Source organism: Amblyomma americanum, chromosome 4, assembly GCF_052857255.1.
Source record: "Amblyomma americanum isolate KBUSLIRL-KWMA chromosome 4, ASM5285725v1, whole genome shotgun sequence".
Taxonomy (NCBI): Eukaryota; Metazoa; Arthropoda; class Arachnida; order Ixodida; family Ixodidae; genus Amblyomma; species Amblyomma americanum.
In genome coordinates this window covers 27,653,154-27,678,098 of record NC_135500.1, presented here as the reverse complement: position 1 = coordinate 27,678,098, position 24,945 = coordinate 27,653,154, and the positions used below count along the sequence as shown (strand labels likewise).

At 45.8% G+C, this 24,945-nt stretch overlaps 1 protein-coding gene across 1 annotated transcript; it reads right to left on the bottom strand.

Moving 5' to 3' along the window:
* Positions 1 to 20,769: 20,769 nt before the first annotated feature.
* LOC144127763 (uncharacterized) lies at positions 20,770 to 23,777 on the bottom strand. The gene is made up of 2 exons (XM_077660655.1): positions 22,052 to 23,777; positions 20,770 to 20,966 (listed from the first exon to the last, which is right to left on the bottom strand). Exons 1-2 carry the CDS (start codon positions 23,775 to 23,777, stop codon positions 20,770 to 20,772), a joined length of 1,923 nt encoding a protein of 640 aa, XP_077516781.1.
* Between the last annotated feature and the right edge of the window lie 1,168 nt (positions 23,778 to 24,945).

Sequence of the window (24,945 nt, the reverse complement as noted above, 5' to 3'; positions counted from 1 at the left end):
AATACATGCTTTGCGCCCTGTTCTGAAAAAGTTTTGGCGCGTATCAGACGAATACATGTAAAACCGATGTGTTCAGATCTAGCTCCTTTCTTTAAAACAACTTCTCTCGTTGTATCAAGCACAAATATATGCTTTTCGCGCAGTTCTGAGAGAAAAAGTTTTGGCGCGTATCACACGAGCACTTGTAAAACCGATGTGTTCAGATCTAGCTCGTTTCGCTCTTAAACAGCTTTTGTCATTGTATTAAGCACGAATACATGCTTTTCGCGCAGTTCTGAGAGAAAAAGATTTGACGCGTATCACACGAGCACTTGTAAAACCGACGTGTTCAGATCTAGCTCCTTTCGCTTTAAAACAACATCTCTCGTTGTATAAAGCACGAATACATGCTTTTCGCGCAGTTCTGAGAGAAAAAGTTTTGACGCGTGTCACACGAGCACTTGTAAAACCGATGTGTACAGATCTAGCTCCTTTCGCTCTAAAACAGCTTCTCACGGTGTATTAAGCAAGGATACATGCTTTCGCGTAGTTGTGAGAGAAAAAAGTTTTGACGCGTATCACACCAGCACTTGTAAAACAGACGTGTTGATATATAGCTCGTTTCGCTCTGAAACAGCTTTTCTCGTTGTATTAAGCACGAATACATGCTTTTCGCGCAGTTCTGAGAGAAAAAGTTTTCGCGCGTATCACACGACCAGTTGTAAAACCGATGTGTTCAGATCTAGCTCGTTTCTCTCTTAAACAGCTTTTTTCATCGTATTAAGCACGAATACATGCTTTTCGCGCAGTCCTTAGAGAAAAAGATTTGACGCGTATCACACGAGCACTTCTAAAACCGATGTGTACAGATCTAGCTCCTTTCGCCCTAAAACAACTTCTCACGGTGTATTAAGCACGAATACACGCTTTCGCGTAGTTGTGAGAGAAAAAAGTTTTGACGCGTATCACACCAGCACTTGTAAAACCGACGTGTTGATATATAGATCGTTTCGCTCTGAAACAGCTTGTCTCGTTGTATTAAGCACGAATGCATGCTTTTGGCGCAGGCCTGAGAGAAAACGTTTTGACGCGTATCACACGAGCACATTTAAAACCGCTGTGTTCAGATCTAGCTCCTTTCTTTAAAAAAACTGCTCTCGTTGTATTAAGCACAAATACATGCTATTCGCGCAGTTCTGAGAGAAAAAGTTTTGACGCGTATCACACGAGAACTTGTAAAACCGATGTGTTCAGATCTAGCTCGTTTCGCTCTTAAACAGCTTTTGTCATTGTATTAAGCACGACTACATGCTTTTCGCGCAGTTCTGAGAGAAAAAGCTTTGACGCGTATCACACGAATACTTGTAAAACCGATGTGTTCAGATCTAGCTCCTTTCTTTAAAACAACTTCTCTTGGTGTATAAGCACAAATACACGCTTTTCGCGCAGTTCTGAGAGAAAAAGTAGTTACGCGTATAACACGAGCCAATTTAAAACCGATGTGTTCAGATCTAGCTTTTTCGCTCGTAAACAGCTTGTCTCGTTTTGTTCAGATCTGGTTCGCTTCGTTCTAAAACAGCTTCTCTCGTTGTATTAAGCACGAATACATGCTTTGCGCGCAGTTCTGAAAAAGTTTTGACGCGTATCACACGAGCACTTGTAAAACCGATGTGTTCAGATCTAGCTCGATTCTCTCTTAAACAGCTTTTGTCATTGTATTAAGCACGAATACATGCTTTTCGCGCAGTTCTGAGAGAAAAAGTTTTGACGCGTATCACACGACCAGTTGTAAAACCGATGTATTCAGATCTAGCTCGTTTCTCTCTTAAACAGCTTTTCTCATCGTATTAAGCACGAATACATGCTTTTCGCGCAGTTCTGAGAGAAAAAGATTTGACGCGTATCACACGAGCACTTCTAAAACCGATGTGTACAGATCTAGCTCCTTTCGCCCTAAAACAACTTCTCACGGTGTATTAAGCACGAATACACGCTTTCGCGTAGTTGTGAGAGAAAAAAGTTTTGACGCGTATCACACCAGCACTTGTAAAACCGACGTGTTGATATATAGCTCGTTTCGCTCTGAAACAGCTTGTCTCGTTGTATTAAGCACGAATGCATGCTTTTGGCGCAGGTCTGAGAGAAAATGTTTTGACGCGTATCACACGAGCACATTTAAAACCGCTGTGTTCAGATCTAGCTCCTTTCTTTAAAAAACTGCTCTCGTTGTATTAAGCACAAATACATGCTTTTCGCGCAGTTCTGAGAGAAAACGTTTTGACGCGTATCACACGAGAACTTGTAAAACCGATGTGTTCAGATCTGGCTCGTTTCTCTCTTAAACAGCTTTTGTCATTGTATTAAGCACGAATACATGCTTTTCGCGCAGTTCTGAGAGAAAAAGATTTGACGCGTATCACACGAGCACTTGTAAAACCGATGTGTTCAGATCTAGCTTCTTTCGCTCTTAAAAAACTTCTCTCGTTGTATAAAGCACGAATACATGCTTTTGGCGCAGTTCTGAGAGAAAAAGTTTAGACGCGTATCACACGAGAACTTGTAAAACCGATGTGTTCAGATCTAGCTCGTTTCTCTCTTAAACAGCTTTTGTCATTGTATTAAGCACAAATACATGCTTTTCGCGCAGTTCTGAGAGAAAAAGATTTGACGCGTATCACACGAGCACTTGTAAAACCGATGTGTTCAAATCTAGCTCCTTTCGCTCTAAAACGACTTCTCTCGTTGTATAAAGCACGAATACATGCTTTTGGCGCAGTTCTGAGAGAAAAAGTTTAGACGCGTATCACACGAGCACTTGTAAAACCGATGTGTTCAGATCTAGCTCCTTTCGCTCTAAAACAACTTCTCTCGTTGTATAAAGCACGATTACATGCTTTTGGCGCAGTTCTGAGAGAAAAAGTTTAGACGCGTATCACACGAGAACTTGTAAAACCGATGTGTTCAGATCTAGCTCGTTTCTCTCTTAAACAGCTTTTCTTATCGTATTAAGCACGAATACATGCTTTTCGCTCAGTCCTGAGAGAAAAAGATTTGACGCGTATCACACGAGCACTTCTAAAACCGATGTGTACAGATCTAGCTCCTTTCGCCCTAAAACAACTTCTCACGGTGTATTAAGCACGAATACACGCTTTCGCGTAGTTGTGAGAGAAAAAAGTTTTGACGCGTATCACACCAGCACGTGTAAAACCGACGTGTTGATATATAGCTCGTTTCGCTCTGAAACAGCTTGTCTCTTTGTATTAAGCACGAATGCATGCTTTTGGCGCAGGCCTGAGAGAAAATGTTTTGACGCGTATCACACGAGCACATTTAAAACCACTGTGTTCAGATCTAGCTTGTTTCGCTCGTAAACAGCTTGCCTCGTTTTGTTCAGATCTTGTTCGTCTTGTTCTAAAACAGCTTCTCTCGTTGTATTAAGCCCGAATACATGTTTGCAGGCAGTTCTGAAAACGTTTTGACGCGTATCACACGAATACATGTAAAACCGATGTGTTCAGATCTAGCTCATTTCTTTAAAACAACTTCTCTCGTTGTATTAAGCACAAATACATGCTTTTCGCGCAGTTCTGAGAGAAAAAGTTTTGACGCGTATCACACGAGCACTTGTAAAACCGATGTGTTCAGATCTAGCTCGTTTCGCTCTTAAACAGCTTTTGTCATTGTATTAAGCACGAATACATGCTTTTCGCGCAGTTGTGAGAGAAAAAGATTTGACGCGCATCACACGAGCACTTGTAAAACCGACGTGTTCAGATCTAGCTCCTTTCGCTCTAAAACAACTTCTCTCGTTGTATAAAGCACGAATACATGCTTTTCGCGCAGTTCTGAGAGAAAAAGTTTTGACGCGTATCACACGACCAGCTGTAAAACCGATGTGTTCAGATCTAGCTCCTTTCTTTAAAACAAGTTCTCTCGTTGTATTAAGCATAAATACATGTTTTTCGTGCAGTTGTGAGAGAAAAAATATTCACGCGTATAACACGAGCACATTTAAAACCAATGTGTTCAGATCTAGCTTTTTTGGCTCGTAAACAGCTTGTCTCGTTTTGTTCAGATCTTGTTCGTTTCGTTCTAAAACAGCTTCTCTCGTTGTATTAAGCACGAATACATGCTTTGCGCGCAGTTCTGAAAACGTTTTGACGTGTATCACACGAATACTTGTAAAACCGATGTGTTCAGATCTAGCTCCTTTCTTTAAAACAACTTCTCTTGTTGTATTAAGCACAAGAACATGATTTTCGCACAGTTCTGAGAGAACAAGTTTTGCCGCGTATCACACGAGCACTTGTAAAACCGATGTGTACAGATCTAGCTCCTTTCGCTCTAAAACATCTTCTCACGGTGTATTAAGCAAGGATACACGCTTTCGCGTAGTTGTGAGAGAAAAAAGTTTTGACGCGTATCACACCAGCACTTGTAAAACAGACGTGTTGATATATAGCTCGTTTCGCTCTGAAACAGAATGTCTCGTTGTATTAAGCACGAATGCATGCTTTTGGCGCAGGTCTGAGAGAAAAAGTTTTGACGCGTATCACACGAACACTTGTAAAACCGATGTGTTCAGATCTATCTTGTTTCGCTCGTAAACAGCTTGCCTTGTTTTGTTCAGATCTTGTTTGTTTTGATCTAAAACAGCTTCTCTCGTTGTATTAAGCACGAATACATGCTTTGCGCGTAGTTCTGAAAAAGTTTTGACGCGTATCACACGAATACTTGTACAACCGATGTGTTCAGATCTAGCTCCTTTCCTTAAATCAGCTTTTGTCATTGTATTAAGCACGAATACATGCTTTTGGCGCAGTTCTGAGAGAAAATGATTTGACGCGTATCACACGAGCACTTGTAAAACCGATGTGTTTAGATCTAGCTCCTTTCGCTCCAAAACAACTTCTCTCGTATAAAGCACGAATACATGCCTTTCGCGCAGTTCTGAGAGAATAAGTTTTGACGCGTATCACACGACCAGTTGTAAAACCGATATGTTCAGATCTAGCTCGTTTCTCTCTTAAACAGCTTTTCTCATCGTATTAAGCACGAATACATGCTTTTCGCGCAGTTCTGAGAGAAAAAGATTTGACGGGTATCACACGAGCACTTCTAAAACCGATGTGTACAGATCTAGCTCCTTTCGCCCTAAAACAACTTCTCACGGTGTATTAAGCACGAATACACGCTTTCGCGTAGTTGTGAGAGAAAAAAGTTTTGACGCGTATCACACCAGCACTTGTAAAACCGACGTGTTGATATATAGCTCGTTTCGCTCTGAAACAGCTTGTCTCGTTGTATTAAGCACGAATGCATGCTTTTGGCGCAGGTCTGAGAGGAAATGTTTTGACGCGTATCACACGAGCACATTTAAAACCGATGTGTTCAGATCTAGCTCCTTTCTTTAAAAAAAACTTCTCTCGTTGTATTAAGCACAAATACATGCTTTTCGCGCAGTTCTGAGAGAAAAAGTTTTGACGCGTATCACACGAGAACTTGTAAAACCGATGTGTTCAGATCTAGCTCGTTTCACTCTTAAACAGCTTTTGTCATTGTATTAAGCACGAATACATGCTTTTCGCGCAGTTCTGAGAGAAAAAGATTTGACGCGTATCACACGAGCACTTGTAAAACCGATGTGTTCAGATCTAGCTCCTTTCGCCCTAAAACAACTTCTCACGGTGTATTAAGCACGAATACACGCTTTCGCGTAGTTGTGAGAGAAAAAAGTTTTGACGCGTATCACACCAGCACTTGTAAAACCGACCTGTTGATATATAGCTCGTTTCGCTCTGAAACAGCTTGTCTCGTTGTATTAAGCACGAATGCATGCTTTTGGCGCAGGTCTGAGAGAAAATGTTTTGACGCGTATCACAAGAGCACATTTAAAACCGATGTGTTCAGATCTAGCTCCTTTCTTTAAAAAAACTTCTCTCGTTGTATTAAGCACAAATACATGCTTTTCGCGCAGTTCTGAGAGAAAAAGTTTTGACGCGTATCACACGAGAACTTGTAAAACCGATGTGTTCAGATCTAGCTCCTTTCGCTCTAAAACAACTTCTCTCGTTGTATAAAGCACGAATACATGCTTTTGGCGCAGTTCTGAGAGAAAAAGTTCTGACGCGTATCACACGAACACGTAAAACCGATGTGTTTATATCTGGCTCTTATAGCTCTAAACCAACTTCTGCCGTTGTATTAAGCACGAATAAATGCTTTGCGCGCAGCTCTGAAAAAGTTTTGACACGTATCACACGAATACTTGTAAAACCGATGTGTTCAGATCTAGCTCCTTTCTTTAAAACAACTTCTCTTGGTGTATTAAGCACAAATACATGCTTTTCGCGCAGTTCTGAGAGAAAAAGTATTGACGCGTATAACACGACCACATTTAAAACCGATGTGTTCAGATCTAGCTTTTTTTTCGCTCGTAAACAGCTTGTCTCGTTTTGTTCAGATCTTGTTCGCTTCGTTCTAAAACAGCTTCTCTCGTTGTATTAAGCACGAATACATGCTTTGCGCGCAGTTCTGAAAACGTTTTGACGCGTATCACAAGAATACTTGTAAAACCGATGTGTTCAGATCTAGCTCGTTTCTCTCTTAAACAGCTTTTCTCCTTGTATTAAGCACGAATACATGCTTTTCGCGCAGTTCTGAGAGAAAAAGATTTGACGCGTATCACACGACCAGTTGCAAAACCGATGTGTTTAGATCTAGCTCCTTTGTTTAAAACAAGTTATCTCGTTGTATTAAGCATAAATACATGCTTTTCGTGCAGTTCTGAGAGAAAAAATATTCACGCGTATAACACGAGCACATTTAAAACCGATGTGTTCAGATCTAGCTTTTTTGGCTCGTAAACAGCTTGTCTCGTTTTGTTCAGATTTTGTTCGTTTCGTTCTAAAACAGCTTCTCTCGTTGTATTAAGCACGAATACATGCTTTGCGCGCAGTTCTGAAAACGTTTTGACGTGTATCACACGAATACTTGTAAAACCGATGTGTTCAGATCTAGCTCCTTTCTTTAAAACAACTTCTCTTGTTGTAATAAGCACAATTACATGATTTTCGCACAGTTCTGAGAGAATAAGTTTTGCCGCGTGTCACACGAGCACTTGTAAAACCGATGTGTAGAGATCTAGCTCCTTTCGCTCTAAAACATCTTCTCACGCTGTATTAAGCAAGGATACATGCTTTCGCGTAGTTGTGAGAGAAAAAAGTTTTGACGCGTATCACACCAGCACTTGTAAAACAGACGTGTTGATATATAGCTCGTTTCGCTCTGAAACAGCCTGTCTCGTTGTATTAAGCACGAATGCATGCTTTTGGCGCAGGTCTTAGAGAAAAAGTTTTGACGCGTATCACACGAACACTTGTAAAACCGATGTGTTCAGATCTAGCTTGTTTCGCTCTTAAACAACTTCTCTCGTTGTATTAGGCACGAGTACATGCTTTGCGCGCAGTTCCGAGAAAGGTTCGAGGCATACCACACGAACACTTGTTAAACCGATGTGTTAAAATCTAGCTCCTTTCACTATAAAACCACTTCTCTCGTTGTATAAAGCGCGAATACATGCTTTTCGCGCAGGTCTCAGAGAAAAAGTTTTTACGCGTAACACACGAACACTTGCAAAACCGATGTGTTCAGATCTGGTGCGTTTCGATCTAAAACAGCTTCTCTCGTTGTATTAAGCACGAATACATGTTTGCGCGCAGTTCTGAGAACGTTTTGACGCGTATCACACGAGCACTTGTAAGACCGATGTGTTCAGATCTAGCTCGTTTCGCTCTTAAACAGCTTTTGTCATTGTATTAAGCATGAATACATGCTTTTCGCGCAGTTCTGAGAGAAAAAGTTTTGACGCGTATAACACGAGCACATTTAAAACCGATGTGTTCAGATCTAGCTCGTTTGGCTCGTAAACTGCTTGTCTCGTTTTGTTCAGATCTTGTTCGTTTTGTTCTAAAACAGCTTCTCTCGTTGTATTCAGCACGAATACATGCTTTGCGGGCAGTTCTGAAAAAGTTTTGACGCGTATCACATGAATACATGTAAAACCGATGTGTTCAGGTCTAGCTCCTTTCTTTAAAACAACTTCTCTCGTTGTATTAAGCACAAATACATGCTTTTCGCGCAGTTCTGAGAAAAAAAGTTTTGACGCGTATCACACGAGCACTTGAAAAACCGATGTGTTCAGATCTAGCTCGTTTCGTTCTTAAACAGCTTTTGTGATTGTATTAAGCACGAATACATGCTTTTCGCGCAGTTGTGAGAGAAAAAGATTTGACGAGTATCACACGAGCACTTGTAAAACCGACGTGTTCAGATCTAGCTCCTTTCGCTCTAAAACAACTTCTCTCGTCGTATAAAGCACGAATACATGCTTTTCGCGCAGTTGTGAGAGAAAACGTTTTGACGCGTATCACACGACCAGCTGTAAAACCGATGTGTTCAGATCTAGCTCCTTTCTTTAAAACAAGTTCTCTCGTTGTATTAAGCATAAATACATGCTTTTCGTGCAGTTCTGAGAGAAAAAACATTCACGCGTATAACACGAGCACATTTAAAACCGATGTGTTCAGATCTAGCTTTTTTGGCTCGTAATCAGCTTGTCTCGTTTTGTTCAGATCTTGTTCGTTTCGTTCTAAAACAGCTTCTCTCGTTGTATTAAGCACGAATACATGCTTTGCGCGCAGTTCTGAAAACGTTTTGACGTGTATCACAGGAATACTTGTAAAACCGATGTGTTCAGATCTAGCTCCTTTCTTTAAAACAACTTCTCTTGATGTATTAAGCACAAGTACATGATTTTCGCACAGTTCTGAGAGAACAAGTTTTGCCGCGTATCACACGAGCACTTGTAAACCGATGTGCACAGATCTAGCTCCTTTCGCTCTAAAACATCTTCTCACGGTGTATTAGGCAAGGATACATGCTTTCGCGTAGTTGTGAGAGAAAAAAGTTTTGACGCTTATCACACCAGCACTTGTAAAACAGACGTGTTGATATTGCCGCGAATATTTGCAGTGTTTATTCGTTTTTCAAATCTGCCGCGACACCACCTTATCGCTTTGTTTGCGACGCAAGACGCGACTAGATTTATCTCGATTGATCGCAGCCAGGCAAAGCTGATTCTACGTTGTTCCGGAATGTTCTAGTAACTTTACGCCCTTTATCTCGAATGTTCGCTATCAGCTTTAAATTGAGCACGGCCGACAGCGGCGGGCATTCTGTTCGACGACCGCCGAGCACGCTTGTCGCTTCTCCGCCGCCGAGTGATTCAGTCCATTTTGGGTGCAAGTCAGCCCAATAAACAGCTCTTTTAGAAGACCCTTTCGTCCGTCTTCATCGCTGCTTCGACTGCCGTCACCATTACGTGACATCTGGTGGAGGTGCGGGGTAGCCTTCCATGTTCCGGACGCCCCCTTCAAGTCGTGAAGCCAGCCCTGAGCGCTTCGCACCCGAGGACGAGCCAGCAGCTCAGCGAGCCAGCCGACGTCTCCAGGGAGAGGAGCCTGAGTTCGGGAAACTGCCGGACCGCACAAGACAGCGAAAAGACGCGGCTACGAGCACCGCAATCTCGCCGAAGATGTCGACACCGATTATACTGCAGCAGCCGCGGGTGCCGCCAACTTTCAATGGATCCCTAGGAGAAGACCCTGAAGAATGGTTGGATCAATTTGAGCGCGTGGCGTCATTCAACAAGTGGGATGATGCGGCAAAGATTGGACACGTTTTTTTCTCATTGGATGGCTCCGCACGCACGTGGTACGAAAACTACGAGTCGTCCCTTACGACATGGGTGCTATTCAAGAGAGAACTATTGAAGGTATTTACCAGTGTCGTAAGGAAAGAAAGAGCCGAACGACTCCTAGAGTCCAGGATCCAGCTTCCGAATGAGCCCGTCCGCAGCTACGTCGAGGAGATGAAGCGCCTATTTCGCCGCGCCGATCCCGGGATGACCGAGGAAAAGAAAGTTCAGTTCTTAATGCGCGGCGTAAAAGAACAACTCTTTGGCAGCCTCGTCCGTCAGCCGCCAAAAACGGTCGAGGAATTCATGCAGGAAGCCTGCACGATTGAGAAGACCCTCGACGTCCGAGCTCGGCAGTACAACCGCCCTTCCTCTGCCTATGCAATCCGTTCGGACACGCCGGCCACCACCAGCGACAGCTTGCGGGACGTTATCCGTGAAATCGTCCGAGAGGAGCTACGCCGATTACTGCCATCCTCCCCAAAGCCACAAGCATCGACTCTGATGGACGTGGTACGGGAAGAAGTGCAACAGGCACTTGGCACCCCGACGGCCACAGAACCCCAGGCCATGACCTACGCCGCTGCAGTAAGGACTGCTCAGCCCCAACGACAACCCCCACGTCCTCCCCGAAATGAGCCACTTGGTCCACAACGCCGCCTCCCAGCACCCGCCCGCCCAGCCTATGACCGACCCTCAAGCCCCAGGAAATGCGACGCCTGGAGGACTTCCGACAACCGGCCGTTGTGCTTCCATTGCGGTGAGGCCGGCCATATTCTTCGTCACTGCCCGTACCGACGTATCGGTCTTCGAGGATTTGCCGTTAACGCCCCACGACCACGCTTCGGACAACGTCCGCACGAAATCGACGAGTACCTGCGTCGAGAAGAGTACACGCCGAACCGCTTTTCGCGCTCACCATCGCCGTCAACCTCGCGCTTTGCGTCGCCACGCCGCAGCTACGCAGCCGCGGTACGAGGAAGGTCGCCCAGCCCCCGTAGGGGAAACTAAAGGCAGCAACGTCTGGAGGTGAGGTTGCTCACGAGCTAAACGCCGAAGATCCTCCACCGACCACGCCCCATGAAGACGCTGCACCCGCGACGCCGCATGAAGAACCGACACTCGCTGCACCGACGCCGCACACAATGAGAACCACGACGCAAGCTACCTTGAAATCGACGCCGCCACCCAGAGGAGCTTCGACCACACGCCCAACCCGTGACTCGCATACGCGACGAAGCCGTGACCCGACGCCGAGAGCGACATGCAATGCAAGACCCAGGACCTCCGACCTAGAAGTGACTATCGACGGCCGGAAAGTTACCGCTCTAGTCGACACAGGAGCCGATTACTCGGTGATGAATGGAACATTCGCTGCGCAGCTCCGAAAAGTCACAACGGCTTGGGACGGCCCACAAATTCGCACCGCTGGGGGCCACCTCATTACGCCATCAGGACGATGCACAGCGCGAGTGACTGTCAAAGGACATACCTATCCTGCGACCTTTGTTGTGCTACCGCAATGCTCCCGCGAAGTGATCTTGGGTATGGATTTCCTTAATGAGCATCAGGCGATCATCGACCTGCGATCCAAGCTGATCACGCTTTCGACGGACCAAGCCATCGCTTTGATGAAAACTCGGAAAAATCACGTTGCCCTAAGTGTCCTGGAGGAAGAAGTGAGCGTCCCACCCCGTTCAAGCGTTATCGTGACCGTAGGCGCCACGAAAGCCATAAACACTGAAGCCATCATCGAGGGGAACATGCAGTTGCTACTAGACCGAGGAATCATCATCGCAAGAGGCATCGCACATTTCCGCAATGGCCAGGCCGAAGTACTGCTGACTAACTTCAGCGAAGAATACCGGCATATTAACAGAGGAACGACGATTGCTTTCTACGACGAAATATCTGACGTACGAGATTCCTTCGCCCTCTCCGACCCCTCCGCAGAAGATCCGCCTGACCAAGAGAACTCGCCCACTTTCGACATCAACCCAGCCCTGCACCGGAACAGACAAGACCAGATCCGCAATCTGCTTCAAAACTACAGTGAGTGCTTTTCGACATCGCCGAAGGTGCGACAGACGCCAATTGCCAAGCATCGCATTATAACGGATCAACACGTCCGACCTCTCCGTCAGAGCCCCTATCGTGTGTCTCCGCGAGAACGACAAGCCATCCGGGACCAAGTCGAAGAAATGCTTCGCGACGACGTCATCCAGCCTTCAAACAGCCCATGGGCGGCACCGGTTGTTCTAGTGAGAAAGAAAGACGGCGCACTTCGATTCTGCGTGGATTACCGCCGCTTGAACAACATAACAAAGAAGGACGTCTACCCCCTCCCCCGCATCGACGACACACTGGACCGCCTCTGCAACGCCAAATATTTCTCATCGATGGACCTCAAGAGCGGCTACTGGCAAATTGAGGTCGACGAAAGAGATCGCGAGAAGACAGCATTCATAACTCCGGATGGGCTGTTTGAGTTCAAGGTGATGCCATTTGGTCTCTGTTCCGCACCAGCGACGTTTCAGCGAGTAATGGATACAGTGCTGGCAGGCCTGAAGTGGCAGATTTGTCTGGTATATTTAGATGACGTCGTTGTCTTCGCCTCGAACTTTGAAGAGCACCTCAAAAGACTTCGAACAGTACTAGACGCAATCAAGTCGTCTGGCCTAACCTTGAAAGCAGAGAAATGCCACTTTGCCTACGAAGAGCTGCTGTTTCTAGGCCACATCGTTAGCAAGGAAGGAGTACGCCCAGACCCGCAGAAAACAGCCGCTATTGAACAGTTTCAACCGCCGGCCGATAAGAAAGCAGTGCGCAGATTTCTCGGACTATGCGCATATTACCGACGATTTGTGAAAAACTTTTCGCGCATCGCCGAGCCCCTGCCCCAACTGACGAAGGCAGACGTGCCGTTTAAATGGGAAGCGCCGCAAGCAGAAGCCTTCAAAGAACTTCAGCGTCGTTTACAGTCCCCACCGATCCTTGCGCATTTTGATGAAAACGCCGATACTGAAGTTCATACTGACGCAAGCAGCGTGGGACTAGGCGCCGTTCTCGTTCAAAAAAGTGACGGGCTGGAGAAGGTCATCGCATACGCTAGCCGCTCCCTTTCTAAGGCCGAGGCTAACTATTCGACCACTGAGAAGGAGTGCCTTGCCATCATCTGGGCTACGTCGAAATTCCGCCCCTACCTCTACGGACGGCCGTTCAAGGTGGTCAGCGATCACCACGCGCTCTGCTGGCTTGCCAATTTGAAGGATCCCTCTGGCCGACTCGCTCGATGGAGTCTGCGTCTCCAGGAGTTTGACGTCACCGTCGTTTACAAGTCCGGACGCAAGCACACTGACGCCGATTGCCTCTCACGAGCCCCTGTAGATGCACCGCCGCTGGACGACGATGAGGACGCCTTCCTGGGACCCATCAGCGCAAGCTCTTTTGCTCAGCAGCAACGCTCGGACCCCAACCTAAAAGGCCTCATCGAGTACCTGGAAGGCAAGGTTTCTTCACCCCCCGCTTCATTCAAGCGAGGACTGTCTTCTTTCTGTGTGCAGAATGAGGTCCTTGTGAAGAAGAACTTTACAGCGAACAAAACAGCCTACCTCCTTGTTGTACCTACTTGTCTCCGCGAAGAAGTTCTACAGGCTTCACACGACGAGCCGACAGCTGGACATCTCGGGTTTACTCGCACCCTCCGCCGCATTCAAGACAAGTATTACTGGCCCCGACTGTCTGCCGATGTCGCACACTATGTGAAAACATGCCGAGATTGTCAGCGACGAAAGACTCCTCCCACACGACCAGCAGGATTTCTGAACCCCATTGAACCTCCCTCAAGACCCTTTCAGCAGATTGGCATGGACTTGCTTGGCCCTTTTCCAACGTCAACATCTGGAAATAAGTGGATCATCATAGCGACCGACTACCTGACCCGCTACGCCGAGGCGAAAGCCCTACCGAACGGAACAGCAGCAGAAGTGGCCAAATTTTTCGTGGAGTGCATTCTTCTTCGACACGGCGCCCCCGATGTGCTCATCACGGACAGAGGAACAGCATTTACGGCGGAACTCACGCAAGCCATCCTGCGCTACAGCCAAACCAGCCACCGGAGGACAACTGCATACCATCCGCAGACCAACGGACTGACCGAGCGCCTGAACAAAACCATCGCCGATATGCTCGCCATGTATGTCGATGCCGAACATAAAACCTGGGATGTCATCCTGCCTTACGTCGTCTTCGCCTACAACACCGCAGTGCAGGAGACCACCCAGATGACGCCTTTTAGGCTCGTCCATGGCAGGGATGCCACGACCACGCTAGACGCCATGCTGCCCAACGTTACAGAAGAAGAGAACGTCGACGCTGCCGCCTACCTTCAACGCGCAGAAGAAGCTCGAAGGCTTGCCCGATTACGGATCAAAGATCAGCAGCGGTCCGACGCCAGACGCTACAACCTACGAAGACGCAACGCGGAATACAAGCCAGGAGACCAAGTCTGGGTGTGGACGCCCATTCGCCGCCGTGGATTGAGTGAAAAGCTTTTGCGCCGCTATTTCGGCCCGTACAAGGTTCTTCGTCGGCTGGGTGAACTGGATTATGAAGTCATCCCTGACGCAATGACTGCATCCCAGCGACGCCGCGTACGACCAGAAGTTGTCCATGTAGTCCGTCTGAAGCCGTATTATGCGCGCTAAAGGCCGCTGCATTTCCATGCTCTATTTTCGCAAGATCCGTTTTTTTCCCTTACTAGTCGCATTATTTGTTTTAATGCATCGGGTCGATGCTTCTTTGAGAGGGGAGTAATGCCGCGAATATTTGCAGTGTTTATTCGTTTTTCAAATCTGCCGCGACACCACCTTATCGATTTGTTTGCGACGCAAGACGCGACTAGATTTATCTCGATTGATCGCAGCCAGGCAAAGCTGATTCTACGTTGTTCCGGAATGTTCTAGTAACTTTACGCCCTTTATCTCGAATGTTCGCTATCAGCTTTAAATTGAGCACGGCCGACAGCGGCGGGCATTCTGTTCGACGACCGCCGAGCACGCTTGTCGCTTCGCCGCCGCCGAGTGATTCAGTCCATTTTGGGTGCAAGTCAGCCCAATAAACAGCTCTTTTAGAAGACCCTTTCGTCCGTCTTCATCGCTGCTTCGACTGCCGTCACCACTACGTGACAATATATACCTCGTTTCGCTCTGAAACAGCCTGTCTCGTTATATTAAGCACGAATGCATGCTTTTGGCGCAGGTCTGAGAGAAAAAGTTTTGACGCGTATCACACGAACACTTGTAAAACCGATGTGTTCAGATCTAGCTTGTTTCGCTCGTAAACAGCTTGCCTCGTTTTGTTCAGATCTTGTTCGTTTTGATCTAAAACAGCTTCTCTCGTTGTATTAAGCACGAATACATGCTTTTGGCGCAGTTCTGAGAGAAAATGATTTGCCGCGTATCACACGAGCACTTGTAAAACCGATGTGTTTAGATCTAGCTCCTTTCGCTCCAAAACAACTTCTCTCGTATAAAGCACGAATACATGCCTTTCGCGCAGTTCTGAGAGAAAAAGTTTTGACGCGTATCAAACGAGCACTTGTAAAACCGATGTGTTCAGATCTAGCTCGTTTCTCTCTTAAACAGCTTTTGTCATTGTATTAAGCACAAATACATGCCTTTCGCGCAGTTCTGAGAGAAAAAGTTTTGACGCGTATCACACGAGCACTTGTAAAACCTATGTGTTCAGATCAAGCTCGTTTCTCTCTTAAACAGCTTTTGTCATTGTATTAAGCACGAATACATGCTTTTCGCGTAGTTCTGAGAGAACAGTTTTGACGCGTATCACACGACCAGTTGTAAAACCGAAATGTTCAGATCTAGCTCGTTTCTCTCTTAAACAGCTTTTCTCATCGTATTAAGCACGAATACATGCTTTTCGCGCAGTTCTGAGAGAAAAAGATTTGACGGGTATCACACGAGCACTTCTAAAACCGATGTGTACAGATATAGCTCCTTTCGCCCTAAAACAACTTCTCACGGTGTATTAAGCACGACCCCAGTAGCACAAGGTGGCAGGCCCATGCGGGTCCGACATGGGCAATGAGGGCTGGTGGCTGCCCGCAATTAACCTACATGGGTCCCTCGTGGGCGCAGTGCTGGCAAAAAAGGTTTGGGCTGCCCATTTTATGCCTGAGTGGGCCCCTCGTCAGCTACGCATGGGCTGAAAAAGAGCGGCCAGCCCACCTGGGTCCCACCACAGATACATGCGGGCAACAGTGCGGGCTCTATCATGGCGAAGTGTGGGCAGCCCCTCTTGGGGCTGCCCGTGCAGCGCCTTGAGGGAGCCACGGTGGTTTTGTGTGGGCAGAGAGATATAGTATTCCCGCCTTCGGGCTACATGGGTCCTGTGTGGAAAATACAGGGGCTAAACTTTGGGCTGCACAGCGGCGAAGCGTTGTAGGCATGCAGTTTGGGCTGTCTGAGCAACGCCTACGTTGGTCCCGCATGGGCTAGGCGTGGGCACGTTTGTCATTCCCGCATCTTCCCCGCCTCTATCCTGAACAGGGTATGAAAGGGCTAAGCATGGGCTGTATGCATGCAACCACAGATACATGCGGGCAACAGTGCGGGCTCTAGCAGGGTTCAGTGTGGGCAGCCCCTCTTGAGGCTGCCCGTACAGCACCTTGAGGGAGCCACGGTGGTTTTGTGTGGGCAGAGAAATAGTATTCCCGCCTTCGGCCTACATGGGTCCCACGTGTAAAATACAGGGGCTAAACTTTGGGCTTCACAGTGGCGAAGCGTTGTAGGCATGCAGTTTGGGCTGCCTGAGCAACACCGACGTTGGTCCCGCATGGGCTAGGCGTAGGCACATTTGTCATTCCCGCATCTTCCCCGCCTCTATCCTGAACAGGGTATGAAAGGGCTAAGCATGGGCTGTATGCATGCCACCATAGATACATGCGGGCAACAGTGCGGGCTCTAGCATGGTTCAGTGTTGGCAGCCCCTCTTGAGGCTGCCCGTACAGCACCTTGAGGGAGCCACGGTGGTTCTGTGTGGGCAGAGAAATAGTATTCCCGCCTTCGGCCTACATGGGTTCCACGTGGAAAATACAGGGGCTAAACTTTGGGCTTCACAGTGGCGAAGCGTTGTAGGCATGCAGTTTGGGCTGCCTGAGCAACACCTACGTTGGTCCCGCATGGGCTAGGCGTGGGCGCATTTGTCATTCCAGCATCTTCCCCGCCTGTATCCTAAACAGGGTATGAAAGGGCTAAGCATTGGCTGCATGCAGTTCGTGTGCATAAAAGATGGGGTTACATGATGGTTCCCTGCGGGCAACCCGGATAGGGGCTGTCCCTGCAGCACCCTCAAGGATCCAAGGAGGCTTGCTGCGTGTGGACAAACATCCAATATTGCCACCTACCGCCTATAAGGGTACTGCGTAGAAAATACTTGGGCTGCACATGGGCACATATCTGCCATTCCCACATCTTCCCTGCCTATATATCTGCTGCAGGTAGAAAAGGGCTTTGATTTGATTAGCTTCACGGAGGGCATGCAAAGTTAACATTCCATCAAGCCTGCCTTTATCACGCTGATAGCACATCAAATGAGTGAAGTACCAGATGAATAGATGCATATAGGGTGCTACCTGTGGCGACACAGAAAATCTCTACCATATATAGCATACCCTCCTTACAAATGCTTCTTGATAAATGACAGTTACTCTAAGCAGCTAAAACTCAGAAGACATAGGCCATAAGTGTATTAGGTAGGGCATGAACATAATTAGTTGAATCGGTTGCAGCACTGTACTCTGATACTTGTGCCTACCATATTCTCAACCCACAATCAATGGCTTTGAGAGCTAGCACAGATATGCAAGGGTCAATCGAAAAACACATTAACAAACTGCATTTCATTTTCATTTCATTACCCTACCTAAAACAATTTAGTCATGCTCACTTCATCATAATAGAGCATTTTTGAATCTATAAAAAATTTTGTCTTAAGTTTTAAAATGGGTTAAAGCCACAATGCAACCAAAAAGTTCTTGCTTATTACGACATCACACAGCACAAGTAAACACTGATATGAAAATAACTGCTTGATGTGCTTAAAAAATGATGTTGGATGCAGGAACAGTGCCTACAAATGCATGCATATTGCAAACTCACAGTATAGTCAAAGTTCGAGTAGTGATGAAGCGAATGGATGTTTTGAAACGGCTCATTCCTGGTTGTCTGCTCTTTCACTTTAAGGCGTGCTTGTCAGTAGTTGAGTCAAGCCATGGAATTCATTAAACCTTTGAGAATAATGCTGTGGTTAAGTGCGCTGTCAAGCATTAATTGGCTCCAAAAGTTGCTTGGGAGATCTGCCTTTTTTTTCACACCACAGTCATCAGGCATATATGTGTTGGATGATGAGTCATTGATGACAGCCATACACAAGGACAGCAGTCAAGCATATGGTGACCTGGTCATACTCTTTCAGGCTTTCAATGAAACATCACAAGCATTCTAGCTCAGCTAGAGGGTACACCACGTGCTCTCGGATGGCAACGGCCAGCAATGAGTGATGACTACACCTGTTGGCTATAATTTTTCTGGCACTGCAGAGCATTCACTGTGTGCTCATTAGTGATGAACAGTGTTTTCTATATGCAAGTTCAAAGCATGCCTGAAAATGACTTTCGATCACCACGAGATCTCCGAGCTGTACACCAGGAGACTTCTACGCATTGTCTCAAGAGCTTCGTTTTTCTTTTTCGCTGCTTTATCTATGACTGCTGTTAAGGTGATACATATATAAGTCGTGTTCAATGTTCTATACGAGCTCAAAATGCTTATCCTGCCCAGGAGGCAGTTATTTTTATATCAGTTTTAATTTTTTTTAATCTGACAGCAAAAACATCACATCTATTTCTTTACGTTATACATTTTGCCACAACATTATACAGCATAGTAACTGCAAAGAACAGGAATAAGAAGTGCCCCAAATAACAAAGGTGCCTTCAGGACCTTCCCACCCTTGCATTAGTCTTCGAGATGTACTTTCCAGTGTTAAGCATGCTGCATGACACTGGATACAGCATCTCAGACTCAAAGTGTGCACTAAGAAAGCCATTACATATTTTTCTCAGGAAATCTTATGAACAAAGCAGCCCAAAAACACATAATTTGGCCACTATTATTGCTGTGAAGCATATGAGAGACAATAAAAACTAACATAAAATATCGGTACCCATAACCCACACCACTACACCATACATTACAGCAGTTTGAGATAGTAGGTGCAGTTACTGCCATGCCTTGCACGTTGCGCTTGAAAACATATGTAACGTACTAAAACTTAGTTCATTGCAACACATTAAATGTACTATCAAGATTACATCCATAAGAATTGAAGTTTCAGTTGAAAGATATTTCAGTGCTGGCAAAAGCAAGTAACCAAGACCCCACCACTCTTTCTGCCTTCAATAATTCCTGTGTAGCCTCATCTTTTTTCCTTGAAACATGTGCTCATGAAACAGCACATGTAGCAAGGAGTAGCGCAACCCTCAATCTGAACAATAATTAGCAGATAAGCCTATTTGCACAGTACTCATTATTAGGAGGGTTTCATTCTGCAGTTATTTTTTTCACTACATTTGCTTATTTGTACTTAATTTTTTTAGCAGAATATTAAAATACCCGACAAACACTGCGAGTGTGCGCAACTGAAGGATTTCAGTTGAAGGATTTCACGCTATTTGGTTTATTTATATCTTTCTACACTGCTTGATGTGCACTTTCGAAACCTTAAGGAAGTGGTGGCTGAGGGAGAGCTCGAAAAGAGCATTTAGAGTTGGGCAATAATTAATCTTTGTTGACAAAACGCAAAAAGACAGCTATTTCTCCCTTTTTTAACAGCTGCTGTTAATGAACAACCTATAGATTATACCTTGCTGCATACTTTCCTGACCATGATTTCAGTTAGAATTGTCTGTCTTTGCTATGGGTAGCCTGGTTCATACCATCCAGATTACGGGAAGTGGGCTGCCAAATTGTGTAGCTCAGATTATGTTACGATATGCAGATCGTGAGAACAAGAAAGGAAAGTAAAGAAAGCAAAAAGTAAATTCTGGGGTTTAATGACTCAAAGAAATACATGGGCTGTGAGAGACGTGGCAGTGGAATAATTTAGGCCACCTCTGGTTCATTAACGTGTCATGCTAGGATGTTAAACCCCACAATTTACACTTTATTTTCTTTTTTTTGTGTTCCTTGTTGTCATGATCTCAATACCTTGGCATACATTAAAAGAAAAGGCCACGTAAAGGCTGGAGTAAAAGAAAAGACTTTGTTAGTGCTGGTTGACACATACGTTGATACTGCTGGATGCAATAAAAATGATGCATAATTTCACTCGTTGAGCTGCACAGCACAGTCAAATAAGATCAGGCAGTAAAAATCAACTCATGGGTGTGAACATAACGAATGAGGGCTGGCGACTGTTTGCAAACCGTTGCTTGCAACAGTCTATTTTTTATAGAATGTTTACTTCTAAGCAAGGAAACATAAAGCAAAAGAATGTAGCAAAGGTGTGGGCTATATCAGCACTTGTCATTTTGTGCTGCTGTCCTCAGGGCATAAGTTTAATCTTATTTTTTTCATTCTTAAAGGCCCAAAGGCATATATTACACAACAAGGGGCTACAACTGGTGCAAATCCGTATATAGTATAGGCAGGAACAGTGAAGACGAACACTACAGACTATAAGATCTAAAAAAATGAACACACAAAAAGGCATCAAGAAACAAAACAAAAACACAGGAAAATATGCACGGCAGTATATGCAGTTGAAAGTCAATGAATGATTCATGGTAAGGCCGATGAAATATCCACTTTTTGGAAATGACTGGATAGCTTCACATGCTCCAGAGAGTTATCCCTTCTGGAAAAAAAAGAACTGTTCATTGCTAAAGTGTGGCACTTGATGCTGGCTATGGGGCGGCTGTGGCTAAGGTGACGACGTTTTTATCAGTGGTTCTAGCAGTGGGTCTCTTGTAGCTGGTGGTAGAAGGGGCTGTGCAGCAGGCAGAGCCAAGAGATGATGCGACATGACCCCAGTGTGGGGCGAGATGGAGCACTGAAGTGCAGTGATACTGATTTCTCCCAAGTGTTCTGAAGTGATAAAACTGCCTGCGTGATGTTGGATGGCCTCAAGTTCCAAAATGCAGTGTATGCTTGAAATGTAGGATTCATAGATGATGCAAAATCAAGTTTACGGCGTAAGAACATTTGACAAACCAGTTTTGCACTTCGGGAAGTACCGATTTGAGGCTATACTGGAGATAACCTAACTTTTAAGGCATTGGAACATATTGTTTGGACATGGGTTATCCAAAACAGAGATGTCTTATATAACCCAAGGCACTTCTATAATGATGTTGGAGGAGCAGGAGCTAGGCATACCACAGCTGCAGATACTGAAGCCAATGAAATACAGAGACCCCGTCTAAGAGGGGAGAGGGTGTTGTTCAAGATTTAGAGTGTCTTACAACATTTTGTCGCCACCATCATCAGAGCAGGTCGTCAAAAAGGTGCACGCAAGAAGCCATAGTGTTTCACCAGAACCATAAACATGGGGTTTGCTGCCTATACTATTTATGATGGAGAGGAAATACAACATTAAAAAATGCAAACCATGATGGTGAGGAAACACAATACTCAAAAATACATTTTTACTAAATATATTGCAGGAGTAAGACTCAAAATATACTTCTCCTAACCACGTTTCTAATCACTATTAAGGAGAGAAAATATACCTTAAAATGCACTGCTACTGTGACATACTTACAGCGATGATGGAGAGGAAAAACAGTGCTCAAAATACATTTCTACTAATTACATTTCTACTCGCTATGAAGGAGAGAATATTCACACACTTCTACCATATGATACACTTGTAGCTATCATTGAGAGGGAATGCAGTGCTGAAAAATAAGCTTTTACTAAATATGGCACGCTAACTCAAAACAGATAACAATGATTGACTTTTACTGATTGTGATGAAGGAGCGGCAATACAACAAACCCTGACTTCCACACAATTTTCACACATTTGGACTGAAAACAGTCCACAGACCACATCCTAATGTCAGGTGAAGCACTGTCTGTGCGGAAAATCTGTAACTTTTCTGACGAAAGTGGAAGAGAGAAGAAGCTCCGGGAGCGAAGATGCTCATGGCCAAAAATAAATTGTGGGGTCAGCTTTGACACACTGATGATGCGGCCATTGCTTAATAAACAGCATGAGTCTTTCTCCGCACCAGCTTTCAAAGAAGATACGTCTCTTGGAGGCGCTCTCAATGGCAATTCTCTGGGTGAATTACCCAATTCTGATAGCCTCCGGCTCACCTGTTCAAGAGGATTTTTGTTGCTGCGCAACAACCTCTTAATTTGCCCCAAGCAGTTCTCAAACGGAAAGGCGCTGACATTGTCCAGCGGCCCATAAATCAGACAATCATCAGCAATGTGGCACATCATGTGTACATTGTACACCAGAAACTCTGGTCCATACAGCTTTCCAGAATGCTGTGCAAAATATTGCAGCAAGTCTGAAGAAAACCTGTTCATTTCTATGCAAAGATTGTCACTGAGGAGAATTCGAACAGCCACATGAAGACATAGAAAGTGCTTGTAGCGGTCACTTTTTAACAAATCCCTTAACAGCACAGGACCGGTGTAAAGAAGAAAAGACCTGAATTCTACTGCCTTCCATCGATCCAGTTCCTCCAGGGTTCTAGGCTGGCGAGCAAATTCTGATGGCAGGCTAGTTTCCTCAAGTCTTGCACTCAGAATGCTACGCTGCTGTGCACTGAGGCGATAAGGTAATGGACCAGACACCCAAGTCTGCAGCAGCTTCCGGACGACTCCCAAACACACTGTATGCATGTAGTCCAAGGGAAAGTGTTTGATCATGTTGACGCCTAGCTCAAGCAGAGGACTTGTGGCGTGGTGATGGCCTGCCTCAGCCATTGCGCGAAAAGACTCATCTGTGCGGCTTACAAAAGCAGCACACACTGGAAATGTTTGTCTCCGTTCAATCCTTTCACCTTTCTGAGTGCAGCGATCGCATCCGTAATAGCCAGTATGTCCCTTTGCGCACTTGACATATGAGCGTGCCGGAGCATCGCATATTACAGCAGCAAGAGAAACACTGTGGCGCACGCCCTTGATGACCATGCCGAAGGCCTCCAGGCTTTTCATTTCATCCAGAAATGGCCTCAAAAACTGTTCAATATTTGATGGCTTCTTTTTCCCACAGTGAATGGTGACAGCAAAGGGCCTACTGTCAATCGCATTAGCCACAGCACAGAGCAGAACCCAGAAGCTCACCGAGGAAATTTTGAATATGGGCAGTCCATCGATGTTGATGTGGAGGTCTACCTTGGCACCTGCAGGATCCCGAAGGCCTTTTTCAACTCTTTCAGCCACTTGACCTCCAAGGCCAAAATGCACACTGTTGTTCTGCACATTCACTTTCCGCTCGGTCTTGAGTAAAGTGCGAGCGTCACGAGGCACTGAATGCCCTAGTCGGCGCAAAAGAAGGCACAGGTCATTAATGGCCACATGTGAAAGACAGTGCTTGAGTGCTACGTTTGCTAGCTCTCGAGCCGCATCTATCACCGAAGGGGTGGCTTCTCCATCGGTGGTCATGGAATGCTCCTCAAATGCTCGGTGGTCGCGGTCATCTGAATGCTCCTCGGATAACCACGAACCCTCAGAAGCGTCCAGGCATTCCGCAGAAGTGGTGGATTCTGAGTCCACATTAAGACTGGGCGGCACATATGGAGGGCTGAGCCGTCCTCTCGAAGCTTCAAAGCATTCCTGAGGCCTTTTGCCTCTCTCTGCACTTCCGGCACTCGTATCGCGGCCTTCGCGTGTCGTCGTAGGAGACCCGTGACGTTCGTCTTCAACGGGGAAAGAAACAGCCTGGAAAAAATTGTCAACTTCACGGTTGAGCCGTCGGTATTTCTGCCATTTACTTGCCATTGCAGCCAATTGAAGCGCGCATATAAATTCCCTTATTTGTTAAGAAGAGAGCTAGCGCTGCCGGTTGTCAGATATTTCAATGCACGTACGATTGCTCGACCGGTCCAACCATAGCCTCTCTTTTTTTCATGAGCACTCAACCGCGGGGAACGCCGTTTTTAGGCGCCGTTCGCGCTAGTACGCGAAGCTGCCGACGAGTGGCGCGCGCAACCCTAGATGAAGCAGACGACGCGGCAGGAGTTGCACGCAGCGTAAAACGCGGCGCGCAATTCTGCTACAGTGTATACTCCTCTTATTTTGGTAAGAGTGATATGCGGGCACGATGGTTAAAGTAGTGCTAAGTTGTTATTGTTAAGCCATGTGCACATGTGCTTTAATAAAAGCTGCTCATCAAGGAAATTATGAAAGCGGCGGCCAGGCACACAGATCGAATGTTGCTGCAGTACCGAAATGAACTTCTCAGTTTTCAGCTTTATCGACGGTAATTATCAGTGTGCTTCTTTGTACAGAACACGCATTCTCAGCACAAGTCGTATCTGAACCAATATATAAGCAGAAACATTAAGGAAGCATTTTTGTGACCGATAAGTGAATGGAAAAAATTTACTGTCGTAGTGAGAATAAAACATACATGCGCAAAAAAGTTTTCACAACTTTAACAACTTTCTAGATAGAGGCTTTGAAGTGAGCAGTTTCACTACGTAGTTCCTGTCAGTCACTGATAACGCATAGTTCACAAAAACAGGCCGAAAAAACTTTGTGCAGATGAGCTTCAGAAGCTGGCCGTGGTGATCACTGCAAGCAAGCTCACATTTGAGTGCTCCATGTTCTGCAAGAGCATCAACTGCATTGTTGACTGCAGCTTGCAGGGGTTTTGCTAAAAGTCTTCTTTTGTTGAGCAACACCTCGACGTAGTTCTTCAGGGCGTACAGAACGTACACAAACTGCATTGAAGGATAAAGGAGGCCTCCTCTGTCCTGATGACGGATCAAACTGTCACTGGGCGCAGATGAGGCTGATCGAGTAAGAAGAGCAGTGCAGCTGCTGCAAGTTGATTGTCTGTCTTGGGGAGGTTTCCCTTTGTGCTGTTGATGTTGTTCGGGGTTGTTTTAATGTGCCAGGATTCGAGGAAGCGCGTTTTTGCTAACTTGTTCCGTCACCGAGTATG